At 41.1% G+C, this 14,334-nt stretch overlaps 1 protein-coding gene across 12 annotated transcripts in view; it reads right to left on the minus strand.

The window, feature by feature from the left end:
• The window catches only part of DGKI (diacylglycerol kinase iota), a 423,828-nt gene that overhangs the window by 272,892 nt on the left and 136,602 nt on the right, over positions 1–14,334 (minus strand). For all 12 annotated transcript variants that reach the window (XR_011438274.1, XR_011438273.1, XM_070265910.1 and 9 more), the window contains exon 2: positions 3,352–3,460. Coding sequence is in view for 10 of the 12 variants with exons in the window: in XM_070265910.1 (XP_070122011.1) it covers positions 3,352–3,460 (109 nt within the window). In the remaining 2 variants the exon portion in view is untranslated. The remainder of the gene's footprint in view (positions 1–3,351; positions 3,461–14,334) is intronic.

The raw sequence follows: 14,334 nt of genomic DNA on the forward strand, positions 1-14,334 counted from the left end.
CAGGAAAATGAGACTATGAAAATGGAATACTTGAAGGAAATTATTAAGTTGGTGTACCCAAAGCATAAAAACTGACTTCTGCAATAGTATACTCCTGGCCAAAATACACAAGCGCCCACCACCTGGCTCACTAAATCAGTGCTCACCTGTGTTTCAGCCTCTGCTAAGCAGGCCACTCCTCAAAGCCTTTTGCCAAAGGATATTTAGGAAACAACTGTGCCCCATCAGATGACTTTGGCACATATACTAGAGTCAGAAAGGGGCCCTCCAGGATTCCACAATAAGTAGAAAATCGGGGACCAAGATCCTAATTCCAGGTTTACTCTGACTTGCCTTGCAACTCCAGACACGCCATGAACAGTATGTGTTTTCTCACTGGTGAAATGAGAAGAGGAAAGGTGACGTAAGTCAGGGGGTCACAGTACTATAGGCCTTTGAGATGACATTCTTCCTTCTGAGCTAAAGAGAATTTCAACAGAGAGTCAAGAGCGGGGAAGGGGAACAAGGTGACTCTTGTCAGCCCTGCTCAGCCCCTAGGAGCATCACTTAGCACTATTGGGACCCTTGACCTCATCAAAGCTAAGGAATTGGAGTTCCTCCTTTTTTTTATTTTATTTTTTAAATTCTTGCCACCCTCCTCCTCATTTGGGAGACTCTTAAGAGCCTCCAAGCAAAATCAGTGCTCAATAAATGGTTACCATGAATAAGTAAAGATTGATCATTTTAATACATTTCATCCAGAAGAATGGGTTGACAGAGGGAGATAAGTAGTCACACTGCTTTCCCACAGAGAAGCAGACAGGGGGTGGGATAAAGGGAACAGGAGAGCGAGGTCAAGCCAAAGGACTGGGCTGACACTTTACGCAGAACTGGTTTAACTCCTCGAACAGATGGGCAAACTAAAGTGACACAAATGAAATTGGTGAAAAGCACATTTGTCAGGAAAAGCCAAAAATTTTGAAGCAAGGGTGAGCCTTAGCAAAAAAGTCACTGAAATGTTTTTAACAATCTGCTTCTTCCTGTCTTCTGAGAAAAATGTTTTACCTGATTGCAATAAGGAATTGTAGGGTTGGTCACTGTTTGGCTTCCGTTAACAGTAATATTAGCCCATAATTACGGTGTTTTTCAGTAACATCTTATAACTCCTCACACATCAGATCTCTAAATAAGCCCTCAGCTGGAGTATCTTCAGACAAGGCTTTCGATTTTCCATCCATTGTTAAACATCCCAAAGTGTTTCCTGCCATGCCATGATTCCAACAAGCCACCATGGCAGGGTGCCCATGTCAAAGGAGAGGGAGGCACAGAGGACTTAGTTCCTATTTGCTCTTCCCCCACTATGTCCTGCAGCCTCCCATCACCAGCCAAAAATACCATTTTGATGAAATATTAGAGTACATATCTCTCTACAGGAATCAGAAAACAATACGTTCTAGTCAAGCTTCAGCTCAAGCAGGACACTTCTTTTTAAAAGCGTTTTCTGATACCTGTTTCCAACATCAGACAGGGTTGGAGCATCCTTCCTCACACTCCAGTGACTCTCTGTACTTCGAGGTGTCACCACCCTATATTTCAACTGTCGATTTCTTTTCTGCCCTCTGCATTCTAAGCTTCTTGAAGGCAGAAACCATATATTCCTCACCTCAAAGTCCTAAGGAATTGACACAGGTTCTAGAACAAAGCAGGTAATCAACAAATGTGTGATGGATAAATGAATGCATCAACTACTCTATTTCTTAAAAAATAAATATGCAGGCTACACAGTTTATAAAGAACTTTCACACTTACTGCCACATTGGATCCTAACAATACCCATGAAGTTCCTCTTAGGGAGAGGCCACATCTGTCCCCGTCTACAGACAAGGACACTGAGGCTGAAAGAAATCAAGTGACCTGACTAATGTCACACAACTGGCAGAGAAGGGAGTGAATGTATGTCTCCATCCACATGACTTAAACTATCTTCCATTAGCATCTTCCATTTCAAATAGGGTCCTGCTACTTTAGATCGCAGAATTGTTTGGGACATCGAGAACATGAAACTAACTTTTTTGGGTGCCTGATTCCTAACACACTCTCATCATTGGTCCATGCATGTTCCTCTTTGATTTTATCTGTTTGTTTATATACTTAATTATTTTAATTATGTAAACATTAGTATAAATATATTCCATACTCTATTATGGTTAAGAGTTTACTAAATAATTGTCCTGGGATAAAAGGAAACTCCAGGAGAGGAACATTCTTCCTGAACACAATTCAGTGTGCTCAAGTGGTCTCTGAGCACTCTCAGGACTCCATCAAGGGAGAAGCTGCGTCTCAATTAGATCCGGTTTTTTGCCAGGTACTTCATAAATGCTGGCAGCCTGCATTGCTATATGTCCAAAATGTAAAATAAGAATGTTAATAAGTGTGTGCTTGGGAAAGAGGGAGAAATGTTATAAAATACAAAAAGACATTAAACTGTGGCATATGTGCTAAAATTAAAATAAAATAAGAAAACAACTCCTCTCCTTTTCCCCACCCTGCCATGCTCTTTCATTTGGGAGAAGAACATCGGTTATCTCCTCTGCTCAAACTCAACTAAAAATACTAAACAAGATTCACCATCAAGACCAGACCGGCAGAATTTCAGAACAGCGCTTCTCTACCTTCATGCCATTCCTTATGGTCCTTCAGGAAGGGGCAAAGCCTTCTAGTCCACAGTTAGAGATGTCTTTGACCAAGAACTTGACTCACTGAAGACTCTCAATAAATGTGTCTAATTGACTCAAGAATTTCAGACTGCAATCTTCAGCTTAAATTATTAGTTTTTGTACAAGTCTATCAGCTCAAATGTTAAAATCAGCTAATACACACAACCCACTGATACAGGACCCATCTACCTTTGGGTGAGGGGAGGAAGGGTAGCCAATGGGAGGACACGAAGTGTCTGGAATGTAAAGTGAGGTCATCCTCTCTTAGGAAAAATAAAAAAAAAAGCACCAAAAAAGAAAAGGTAGCTTGAGCTGAGGAAATCAAACTCTGATTCCATGATGTTGCTAAGGGTAAGCTCTATTCATCGTCAACTCGATAGGACCAAACAAAACACATGCATGGAGGTACTTTTCATCTCACAGCTGCAAATCCAAGCAGCAGGGCTTCAAATGATTCATGAAATTTTTATTTTAGTCTTCCACACTGACTTCATAGGAGTTGGAAAATGGAGCTACAGCTTGGGTATCTGAAGATGGGTCAGTCAGCAATATTGAAAATTATTAAATAAGTCTTACTCGTAACTATAGGAATCCTGAGGATGAGAAAGACACACATGCAACTGAATTATGTTTAAATGAAAACGCCGACACCTACACTCCAGTCCAGAGTCGCTCTGGGCTCCTTGGCTGGACCGTTTGCCACAGGAAGGCTGAGGGGATGCGCGGGAGCCAGGTGCTGCAGGCCTGCCCGGGAGATGGCTTTCCTGCAGCAAGAAGAAAAAACACAAAGAAAAACCAACATCAGAAGGTAATACAGAGCTAAAAATTTCCTGTGGGGTGGAGATGATGCCTGGGTTTGTCTTCCACGTGTGAAAACCTTTGCAAATGTAACAGAATGTCTCTCTCTAAAGGGCATGGTGAAGGTAGAGCGTGGCAGGTCTCAAAAGACAGGAGGACTGAGGGGACCACCTTTGAACAATATTGCTTCAGGACCAGAAATTAAAATGTAAGCCCCTTTTCAGGGCAGAGAGCAGAATGCAGGTCTCTCTGTTTACAGAAAAGGATCTAGAGCTGAAGCAGTCACAATACTTGGACACTTTTAAAGCTGCCAGAGACCAAAAGCAAGAGAAGTAGGCTCCTGAGGTCTTCTATTGAAATTCCTCCATGTGCCAGCAAAGCTGGCTACAGCATCAAGTTCACTCTTGCTCGTCTCAAGAACATCCTCCCTTACCCTCGCAGAGGACTTCTACAGAGAGCTTGCTCGAGGTTCTAAATGGGAAAAAACTGACTGGTGTCTGCTAAGAAATTGTACATGCTGAAAGACCTTACCAAGATAGCTAACCAAGGTTCATGGTAAGAGAAAACTAAAACACGTTGGTTGGATTTTAGGTTTGTAGAACATAACAGAATTCAGGTCAGAAAGGAGGGAATGAATGAGAAGAGGTTGAGAAAGTCAGCCGTGACCTCGGTCTGCAAAGATAAGAAATAAGAGGAGTTGCTTTTGCAAGCTAATATGACCATTGCTGAGCCAAGAGGAGGGAGGAGAGATAAGAGCATAGTGGAGAGAAGAAGAAGAGCAAGATAAAGGAAGAACGCAGGGCTCACCCAGGAGATCTTGGGGCATCATCATGAATAACAGAAGTTCACTTTTTGAACAGCTCCATCAAAAAATGTCAGACAAGTGTCTCAAGCTTAAATATGAGTGCTGATTCATGAACTAACTAAGCAGCTCCCTGGAAGCGGGAGGGGCTTTCCCTCTACAGGAGTGTCCACGTGTGCTCTGAGAACTACCTGAACTACAATCAGGTGGGTCTGGTGACTGCAGCTCTGAGTCCTGGATTGGTCTCAGGGTGAGGCCCAGGAGTCTGCATTTACACACACTCCCCAGGGCTTTCCTTCTGTGAGCGAGTTTTCAAACTGCTCTACGGGAGTGTGAAAGGATTTTAATCTGAAATGGAACCGAAGGACATGAAATGGAGAATCTCACACATGTGAACTCAGGAAAACGAAACTTAAGAACTGAGAGACTGACTTCCTCTAAATGCCTAATTTACAGAAGGCCAAAACTTACCCTCGACAATGAACAGCTGCCAAAAATCCCTTCCCATCTTCAAGCCAATGAACTTGCTGCTTGGACTATGAATAGACTCCCCTCTCTTTACGCTCCTTGCCCATTAAAACAGCTCTCCTCAAACCATCAATGGACTCACCTATAGCTTCCTACAGTTTGCACGTCCCAAATTGCAGTTATCTGCTATTCCCAAATAAACTCAATTTCTGGTATTTTGAGCTTGCCTCAGTTTGCCTCTTTATTTAGGTTGACAGGAGCAGGTATGTTTGGGTAGGTGGGGGAGCACTAACTTATCCAGGCCCATCCAAGGAAAGCATCAGTAACCTCACTATTCACTTTACCTCCATTAGCTCTCTGCTAATTAGCCTGTCTCATAGGATGTTAACACTGCAGTAAGAATCTGCCATCTCTGACACTAGACCCGCAGACACACTGGGTCTCCAGGGAGGTCCAGATGCACAGACTCCTTCACCCATCTCACTATACAGAGCAACAAGGCTACAGACAATGAGACAGGGAAAAGGAAGGCAGTGATGGCCAGATATATGGTAGGTCTCATCATAACTAAGCCACTGAAGGAAAGGGAACTTGTCCAGGAAAGGGGAAGGAGTCAGAGCAAAATCTAAAAGCTTTGTTGGCCGGTAGAAGGCAGATGGGCTCTCTGTACTACCACTAATCTCTGCAAACTTCACCCAGAAATGGAATTGTTGGGTAAAGTTGAGCAAGATGAACAGCAGCCCCCAAACCCAAGGAAATGCTGAGTATGAATCCAGAAAGGAATCTAGGCTTGTGCAGCTACTAATCAATGACCAGGCATGTCTGAGAGCTCCACAAATGTCCTGCCCTCTTTTTTTTCAGCTGATAGGTCTTGAGTAATCGGAAGTGATCATAAAAAACTTGCCGGTAGCCTATTTTCAGAAGTTCCCAGTGGGCAGTAGGCAGTGTACTTGCTTTATATAATTCCTCAAAGGGTCATTACAAGTATGCAGTTCTTTAATGAAGACAGTCTAAAGACAAAATATTCTCTATCCTCACTTTCATGAAAACAAATAATTAACAACATCAATTTGGCCCTTCACCCCAAAGTATATTCCATTTCATTGAGCAATAAGAAGAGAATATTGGAAGATACTTAAGGGGTGATCTTCATCCCCCAAGCATTTTTCTCCACCTAAGTTCAAGGAACTTCTTTAGCATTTTTCATTAGGACTTTTCTCCGGCTTTGAAGGACTCCATATGATGATTCTGAGTCACAGTTTTCATCACAAAAAAACCAGACCTCTGTTGAATCTAGAATCTTTAACAGTCACCATGACCTAAATTGAAACATTCCAACAAAAAATAGCAAACAGTGCCTAAGCACACAGCCTTAGAAGAGCTGAAGAATTCCTAAATCTTGGGTGAATGAGAAAATACAAACCCTTCATCTTTTCATGAACAGTCACAGAGAGTTGTGATCAGAGTGAAAAAGAAGAGAGGAAATAAAATTCTACTGTCACAGTAGAAACCACAGGACTAATGAGTTTAACTCATCCAAAGATGTAGACTTTGACTCCCAAAACCTGCTTCCTCTTGCTCCTTAGGACCGCCAGGAGGGGCAAGTCGCTCAGATAATCAAATTAGGATGCCAGGCACGCATGCGTCTCTAGAAAAGCACAGTGGCTATGAGATAAGAGACATGCAAACATTCCACCTTGGCCAAGCCTGGCAATGAAAGGGACTCTTTCTGGCCTGTGAATAGAAATGATTAAGCAAATACAGGCTTTTGTTGATGGTTTATTTCTCATTGCTGATGCAAATTTAAGGTTGGTTTTCTGTAACATTAATAGAAGAAAAGTGTCTATCTACTACACATGGAAACATTAATTAGGGGGAAAATAAGCAAGAAACAGGAAAGTCGCTGCCAGTCTGTAATTGTAAATGGGGCTTACAAAAGGACATTCCATAAGAAAGAGAATAGGAAAAATATATGTAGGTACTCCAGTGGGGTGGGAGGTAACTTCTGGCTACAGCTTTCCATTCTTCTAAATAACCATGGAGAAAATCCTTTTTTCCATTAGTTCACACATGTATACACATTTTCTTCCAAAATAAGAAAGCAATTTCATCATTTCTCAGGCCTCAAATAAAATTCGTAGATGTTATTTTTCTATTTGGATTCATCTTGGGTGTGGAAGGTGACATTTAAGAGTCTGGTAGAACTTGGTGTGTGTTGAGGGGGCAGAGATTTTATGCTGCAATTTGGTCTGATAAAAAATCAATGAGGTTTCAACTTTTCATTCTTTCCTCCTGCTCAGAATCATCCCAAACCCACAGTCAGTAAAGCCGTGAAATGCCAACGATTCTTTATATTAATTTTACAACAATACTTCAGCAGGATGATTATAATGGCAAAAGAATCTTTGAAAAGGACAACTGCAATATGAACTCTAAAATACGAAAAGAAAATACTCTATAATGCAGTTTCAAAGTCACAGTTAATGTTGATTACCTGCCATGAAAGACCTGTACCATATTTAAAGTATAAAAGCCATCATACATTTTAAATAGCATTCTATTATTTCCCTCACTTCATTCAATAAGACTATAAACTCCTAAAGGACAGGGCTCAATTCATCTACTAATCTTATTACATTCTAGCCCAGGGGTAGACACAGCATATATTCGATAAATGCTTTCTGAGTTAATGAATGAACTTGACCAAGAAGCTAGGCAAAACAGCTTGCTGATTAGATCAAGTGTTGAGAAATCTGATTAGGATGATTTGAATTATATGCCAGGCCTTGCATTTCAGAGATATTCTTTCCTGAAAGGGCCAGAAATCCTTCAAAGCAGCTCTTTCAAGATAAAGGAAAACAGAGGTAGAATTCACTGTTAGGAAGCCTGAGACAGTCAAAATGGCTTTGTGATTGACATTAAAATAGAATCCTATTGTTAAAACACTTGTAAAGTGTTACAATATTATTACACTTGTAATATTTTTTATTGTGTTTATTGAAGGAAACATGCAAGATACACTCTTCATGAAGAGAATTTTTAAAAATCTATGGGCAAATATGTAAATCAGTGGTCATGTAGCCAAGATAGCCTCTAATTATCCATTTTGCAAATTTCTCTCAATTCACTCTGGTTCTGCTCTGAGTACAGGCTGATATGGCTCCCACATCTCATCCATCCACCTCTTGCCAACTCCCTTTCCAAGTGATACTTGGTGGGAGAAGAGAATGAGGAGCCCGCCTGCTGAGAGGAGGAGCTGTGGAGTATCAGGAGGTCCCTTAGCCAGGAAGTCTCCTAAGATAAGCAACTGACACATGAGAGATTGAAGAACTCACCTCCTTGTTCTAGAAAAGGAACCAGCTGTCTAAAGCGTTACTCTGCTCCTTGGTTTAATTCCCCAGGTACATCAAGGCGGATCTTAATCATTGTGTGTTGGTGTGTTTTTCCCCCCATACGTCCTAAATTGGCACTAACTTTGCTTATACTCAAAGCAGCCCACAATGCTGTCTGGTTGATTTAGACGTGCTGCCTGCAGTGAAAAACTGCCCCAACCCCACTCAAATTCCAAATATCCCGCCAGACATTTAGGCAGGGAAACAAACCTTGGGTAATTCTTTAAGCCTAAATCTTAACCCATATTGCAGATGAACTCAAAGCATTTTTTGACAATTTAATACATATTGACATTTTCAAGATATAATTATGATCGAAATAAAGGGTTCTAAGTCATTCAGAAAATCACTTTTGGTATTGAATCTTCAACACGTGTTTTAGTCTGCCTTTGTAGCTGTTACTTTCACAGAGATTCTCCAGCAGTGGTGATGAACCTCTGCCTATGGGAAACTCAAGCATCAGCCTATTTAAAAGCCTTCCAGGTATTTCTAATGTGTATTGTGGGCTGAGAACCACTGTTCTACATAGATCTGCAGGCATCTGATACTTCATTATGTCTGCTAATGTGACTAAGCCCTGGAATTTACACATTGAAATACACTCAATCCTTCAACAATGTATTTACAGAACGTCTCTTTAATACCAAGCACTGTTCTAGATGCATAAGATACATGAATGAATAAAAGACATAAACTGTTGACTTTGCGAAGCTTACATTCTTGTAGGAAATACATTTTGCCAGGCACTGAATCACTTTACATATCTTATATGCCCCTCACAATGAGGTAGGTACTTTTATTATCCCCTATTTTTTAATTAAAAAAAATTATAGCACAGAACAGTTAAGCTACCTGTCCAAGATCACACAGATAGGAAGAGGTCCAAGTGAGATTTCAATCCAGGCATCTAACTCTAGATTGTACATACTTAACCACTACACATCCCCACAGTTCTATAGAATGCTAACAGCACACACATAGCAAAAGAGACATAGAATACAATTAGCTTCTCACCATGCTAATTTTGTCATTGCTTCCATTAGAATTACCCCGGCTCCACAACAAGAATGTGACCTTCTGGAGCGAGGCCAGGTTGGAAGGCGTTAGCGTACACAGGTTAAGAACACACCTTACCTTACCAGTCACTAGCTATGTAGTCAAGTCTCTGAACTCTTCTAGCTTCGGCTTTCTTGTAGGTAAAATAAGAACAATATTACCCAACACATAGAGTAGCCGAGATAATTTTTTTTAATATGTGAGGGATGCTTGGCACAATAGTAAGCACAATAAATAGTCAGTGCTGTTACCATTCTCTTACACGGCATTGGCAGTCAGAGCTAGGTATATGGTAAATCTCTGAATAAATATGTGCTTTTTATTTGATTGCTCTCAAATATTCCAAGTTCCCTGGACACTTCTGTTCAGTCAATAAACATTTAACAAGCTTCCGTGACGTGTCAGGCAGTTCAAAGGGGTTATTCAAACAGAAGATGATTCTTCTAGTCACAGGAAAGAATTCCACGGTTGCCAAAGAAATCATCCTTCTCCCTCAACTTGCCAAACAGCCTAATGCAAAACTAAAAAGCACCACCCTCTCCCCTCAGACAAATTTACCAACATATTAAAAAAAAAAATGCAATCCAAATGCCATTGGAACTATTTATTTAATTATATCCATGTAAATGAAGGCAACACCAAAAAGGCATTTTGTTTGTTTGTTTAATCTGTAAAGCCGACTGGCTGCTAAATGCCCCTGAGAACTTGTGAACTCATCTGTTAGACAGGATTGATTTCGCAAGCCCAACTCATCAGAACCACATTCCTAAAGCAGTGTTGGCAGAGGCTTGGTGTAGGATGTGGAAATAAACCACATTTTGAAACAAGGTGAGATTTCTTAAATGGGATTCTCTCCAGAGTAAATGATGTTCTCCTCCTTCAGGTATCAGTTGAGGGAAAAAGAAATCCTTGGGAATGGAGAAAAAGGCATCAGACTGTGACAGGTTGAAGTGCGTCCCCCCAAAATTCAGATGTGGAAGTGCTCACCCCCAGTGCCTCGGAATAGAAGCCTATGTGGAGGTAGGGTCTTTAAAGAAGTTATCGAGTTAAGATGAAGTTAGTGGGGTGGGCCCTTAATCCAATGTGACTGGGTCCTCATAAAAAGGGGAGATCTGGACACCGAAACACACACAGCAAGAATACCCTCTGAAAATGAAGGCAGACTGGGGTGATGTATCTACAAACCAAGGAATCCCAAAGATGGCCCGCAAACCTCCAGCAGCTACAGGAGAGGCCTGGAACACATTCTCCCCCACAGCCCTCAGAGGAACCAACCCTGCAGGCTCTTTGACCTCAAACGTCCAGCCTCCAGAACTGTGAGACAATAAATTTCTGTTGTAGAAGCCACTCGGTGTGTGGCACTCTGTCACAGCAGCCCCAGCAAATACACATGCTTCAAAACTAGACCCAAAGTCGGGATTTAGTAGGAGAGGTTTCGGCGAACTTCAAAATGTTGACTTCTCTTTTCCAGTTCCTCCCATGAGACTTTGGATACCTTCCTATCATAAGTCTACCCTTCGGAAACTAATAATACTTAAACAGAAAGACATTCCTATGAAAAACTACTGTTAAAAACAACATCCTCATACAAATAGATAGTGAGCATCTGACGAAGTTTTATTTAACTCAATGAGATAACCAACAGGGAAGATGAATGCAAAATCAAAGTGTATATAAGAAATTGTGATTTACAACAGTCAGGAAAGAAATGCCTTAAAAGACTGCTAGATCTGATCGAAGACTAGTTAACTTTCTACTGGCTAATGAGATCTCAATCTCTGTGGCGTGAACTTTTCTTTTGGTCTATAAAATCATAACATACCAGCTTTTCACAGGTTAACCACTAGCCTTATGGGGCTATAAACTACCAGCACCACTATCAGTTTTGGATATTTAATCAAATATACAGAGACAACAAAATTACAGTAAGCAAGAGTTTCAGGTAAGAGTCCATTACTAAGTAATAAGGTTATGCTTCTATTGGAGCAGGCTAATTAGAATATGTTCTAGTAAAGTAACATTTAAAAAAATCAAACAATAGGAGCCAGTCCCGCGGCCAAGTGGTTAAGTTCACATGTTCCGCTTCGGCAGCCCAGGGTTTGACCAGTTTGGATCCTGGGCATGAACCTAGCACTGCTCATCAAGCCATGCTGAGGCGGCATCCCACATAGCACAACCAGAAGGACCTACAACTAGAATATACCACTATGTACTGTAGGGGGCTTAAGGGAAAAGAAGAAAAAAAAAAAGAAAATCGGCAACAGATGTTAGCTCAGATGCCAATCTTAAAAAAAAAAAATCAAACAATAGGGCCGCCTCATGGCATAGTGGTTACATTCAGAATGCTCTGCTTCAGTGGCTGGGGTTTGTGGGTTCAAATCCTGGGCATGGACTACACCACTCATCAGCCATGCTGTGGCAAGTGACTGACATACGAAATAGAGGAAGATTGGCACAGGTGTTAGCTCAGGGCTAATCTTCAGCAAGAAAAAACACTATTTTCCCATAGTCAAAATTTGGGATAATTTTATTTTCACTACTCATGGTTCAAACTATTAATTAGAATCCCTTGTGTAGCTTTATATATGTCTGGAATATTCTGGGAGATCTCTTAAAATAAATTATCTCATTCTCCAAACAATAATGATAATAATTTATTGGGCACCTAGTATGCATTGGACATTCGTTTAACCATTTTCTCTTAGGTTGGAAACAGACTCTGAGACAAGCTTTCAGGTTTCCTGGAGAGTTTGTGGGAGAGTGAGGGAAGCAGAATTGGCAAAATGAGAAGCTAAACAGTGATGTAATTGCAACAAAAGTCTCAGTTGACTTCACCTGAAGTTCTAGAGCTGGAGTGGCCCTTCAGAGTGGCCGCAATTTCAGGGAGAGACAAGACTTTGAACCTCCACATCAACCAGTCTTTGGGTATGGGCAGCCCCTTGTGAGAGTATAATCATGGGACGAAATTCTCTGACGCCAGGAGCAATGCCTGGGAAAGGGGCTTAGCTGTAGATCATCAACATCCAGCACTCCTGGAAGCTGGAAAAATGAACATGGTTCTGAGAAGGCATGTGGGCAGCAAACGACAGCATCCACTACACACTTCTAATACTCATGACAAACTTATGAAATAGATAATTTTATTATGCCCATTTACTGATGGAACCACTGACATTAGAAAGTTTAAGTAACTTGTATAAGCCATAAGTTAACAGTAATAAAGCCAAGATTGGAGCCAGATGTCTGGCTCCAATGGTTCCATCACTCTGCATTCCCTCTGGAAGGGAGAGGGAGAGAAAAGAAGAAGAGTCACAGAGGGAGAGGAAGGAAAGGATCTGAAGATGGTACAAGGCCTGGGCATGCACTGGAATGAAGTGATCAGTGAAATGCCCTAGTGTAAGGGTCACTGAAGAACATTTAAGGACACAGTCTAATATTCAGTTGGAAGTTGTTGTATTGCTGTGATGAAAATGCCTCCTTTGTCTCCTCCTCCATATTTCCCACCTGCACTTAAATCTTCAGGGAAGTCTACTTCTTGCCTTAAAGGCAGTGGGATTTTATGAATGTGGAAACTAAAGAAGGGGCTGAATTTTACATCTAGGTCAATGAATATAGAATAGACTTTACCTACTGGGATAAAAAGATAATCCAAAATTGAAGAAATTTAGAAAAAGCACAAGCCTGGGAACAGAAATAACCTTAAGAACATAAGCCCTCTGGGAATCCACAGAAATTTTAGGGGAAAGGATTTGTATTTCCATGGGGTTGTTCCAGTAAAACTATCAACAGGAAAAGTTTATCTTTAGAGACCCCCCTCCCCATTTCCATGCTAGACACTGTTCCCTACTCCCTTCATTTCTCATCACCATGGCTCCTACGCTGCCTCAACCACAATCTTGCTTAACTGATGGTATCACTGAATAGATAGCCCAACACAATTTTGTAAACTGAAAATGGTTTAGGATATGTCCCTCATAAGGGTATCTGCATCCTCAAAAGGGACTCATAAAAATGCAAAAACCTGCAGGAACCAAAGGAATGGAGTCAAATGAGATTCAAAGCAGCTAAAATAATTTTCCTAAGCCACAATCCAGAATATTGTAAATGTAGATAGGGGATGGGGGACTGGATTTAGAGAGAGAGAGAGAGAGACCCACCTAGCTAACTTAAAGTCAGGCCCAGGCATAATGGCTAGGCTTACAGAGAGGCCCAAGAACATCCCTACACGTTGAGAAGACACTGCCAACTTGTATCAGCGAGGCAAGTGTCCTGGCAAAAAAGAGAATTCATCTCAGATGTTTCAGATGGAGACTTTAGTAAACGAATTACTTAAAAGTAAGGTTAGGGAACAAACCGCCAACTGATCTCAAGACTTACAATAAAGCTAAAGAAACCAGGAGCTAGTGGTATTGAAGAAAAGGGAAAGGAACGTCCAGACACTCAGAGACTAGACAGCAGGTGAATGGTTGTCTTGGTGCAGTAAACCAGAAGTAATATAAAACCAATCTAAACCTCAGCCTTATCTTTAGCAGACAAAGAAGTCCAGGCACATTCATCTCTTTTCACATTTCTTATTTTTCAAATCTTTTAGGCACATTTGCAACTCTACTAAATTCTCTCTGAGATCACCATGGCTCTCAGCTGTATCTCTGAGTGCTAGAGAGCAAAGTGCCTTATTTAAGGTCAAATAGCTAGTTGGTGGCAGAGCCAGGAACAGAAATAAAGTCTCTTCATTCCAGGCCAGTTTGTCTACATTATCATTGTATGGCCTCTGTCCATCCCATCCAGTTTGGCCTGTAGGTGTACACGTTCTTTCCATTTTCCCTGCCTCCCTAGCAACTAAGTCATCACTACCCAGATCCTCATGTTTCATATGTGTCCTGCAGGCATACTTGCAAAAAAAGAAATAGTGATAAAAACGTTTAACAAGCCAGAAAGAGAAAAAAATGTACTCAATCTGACAAAGAGCACGTATCAAAAATTTACAAGTAACATCATACATGACGGTGAAAAACTGAACATTTCCCATCGAAGATTGAAACAAAGGAAGGGTGTCTGTTCTCACCTCTTCTAGTCAACATTGTGCTAGAAGTCCTAGCCTGTGTAGTAAGGGAGAATAAAA

Source organism: Equus caballus, chromosome 4 (assembly GCF_041296265.1).
Source record: "Equus caballus isolate H_3958 breed thoroughbred chromosome 4, TB-T2T, whole genome shotgun sequence".
Classification (NCBI taxonomy): Eukaryota; Metazoa; Chordata; class Mammalia; order Perissodactyla; family Equidae; genus Equus; species Equus caballus.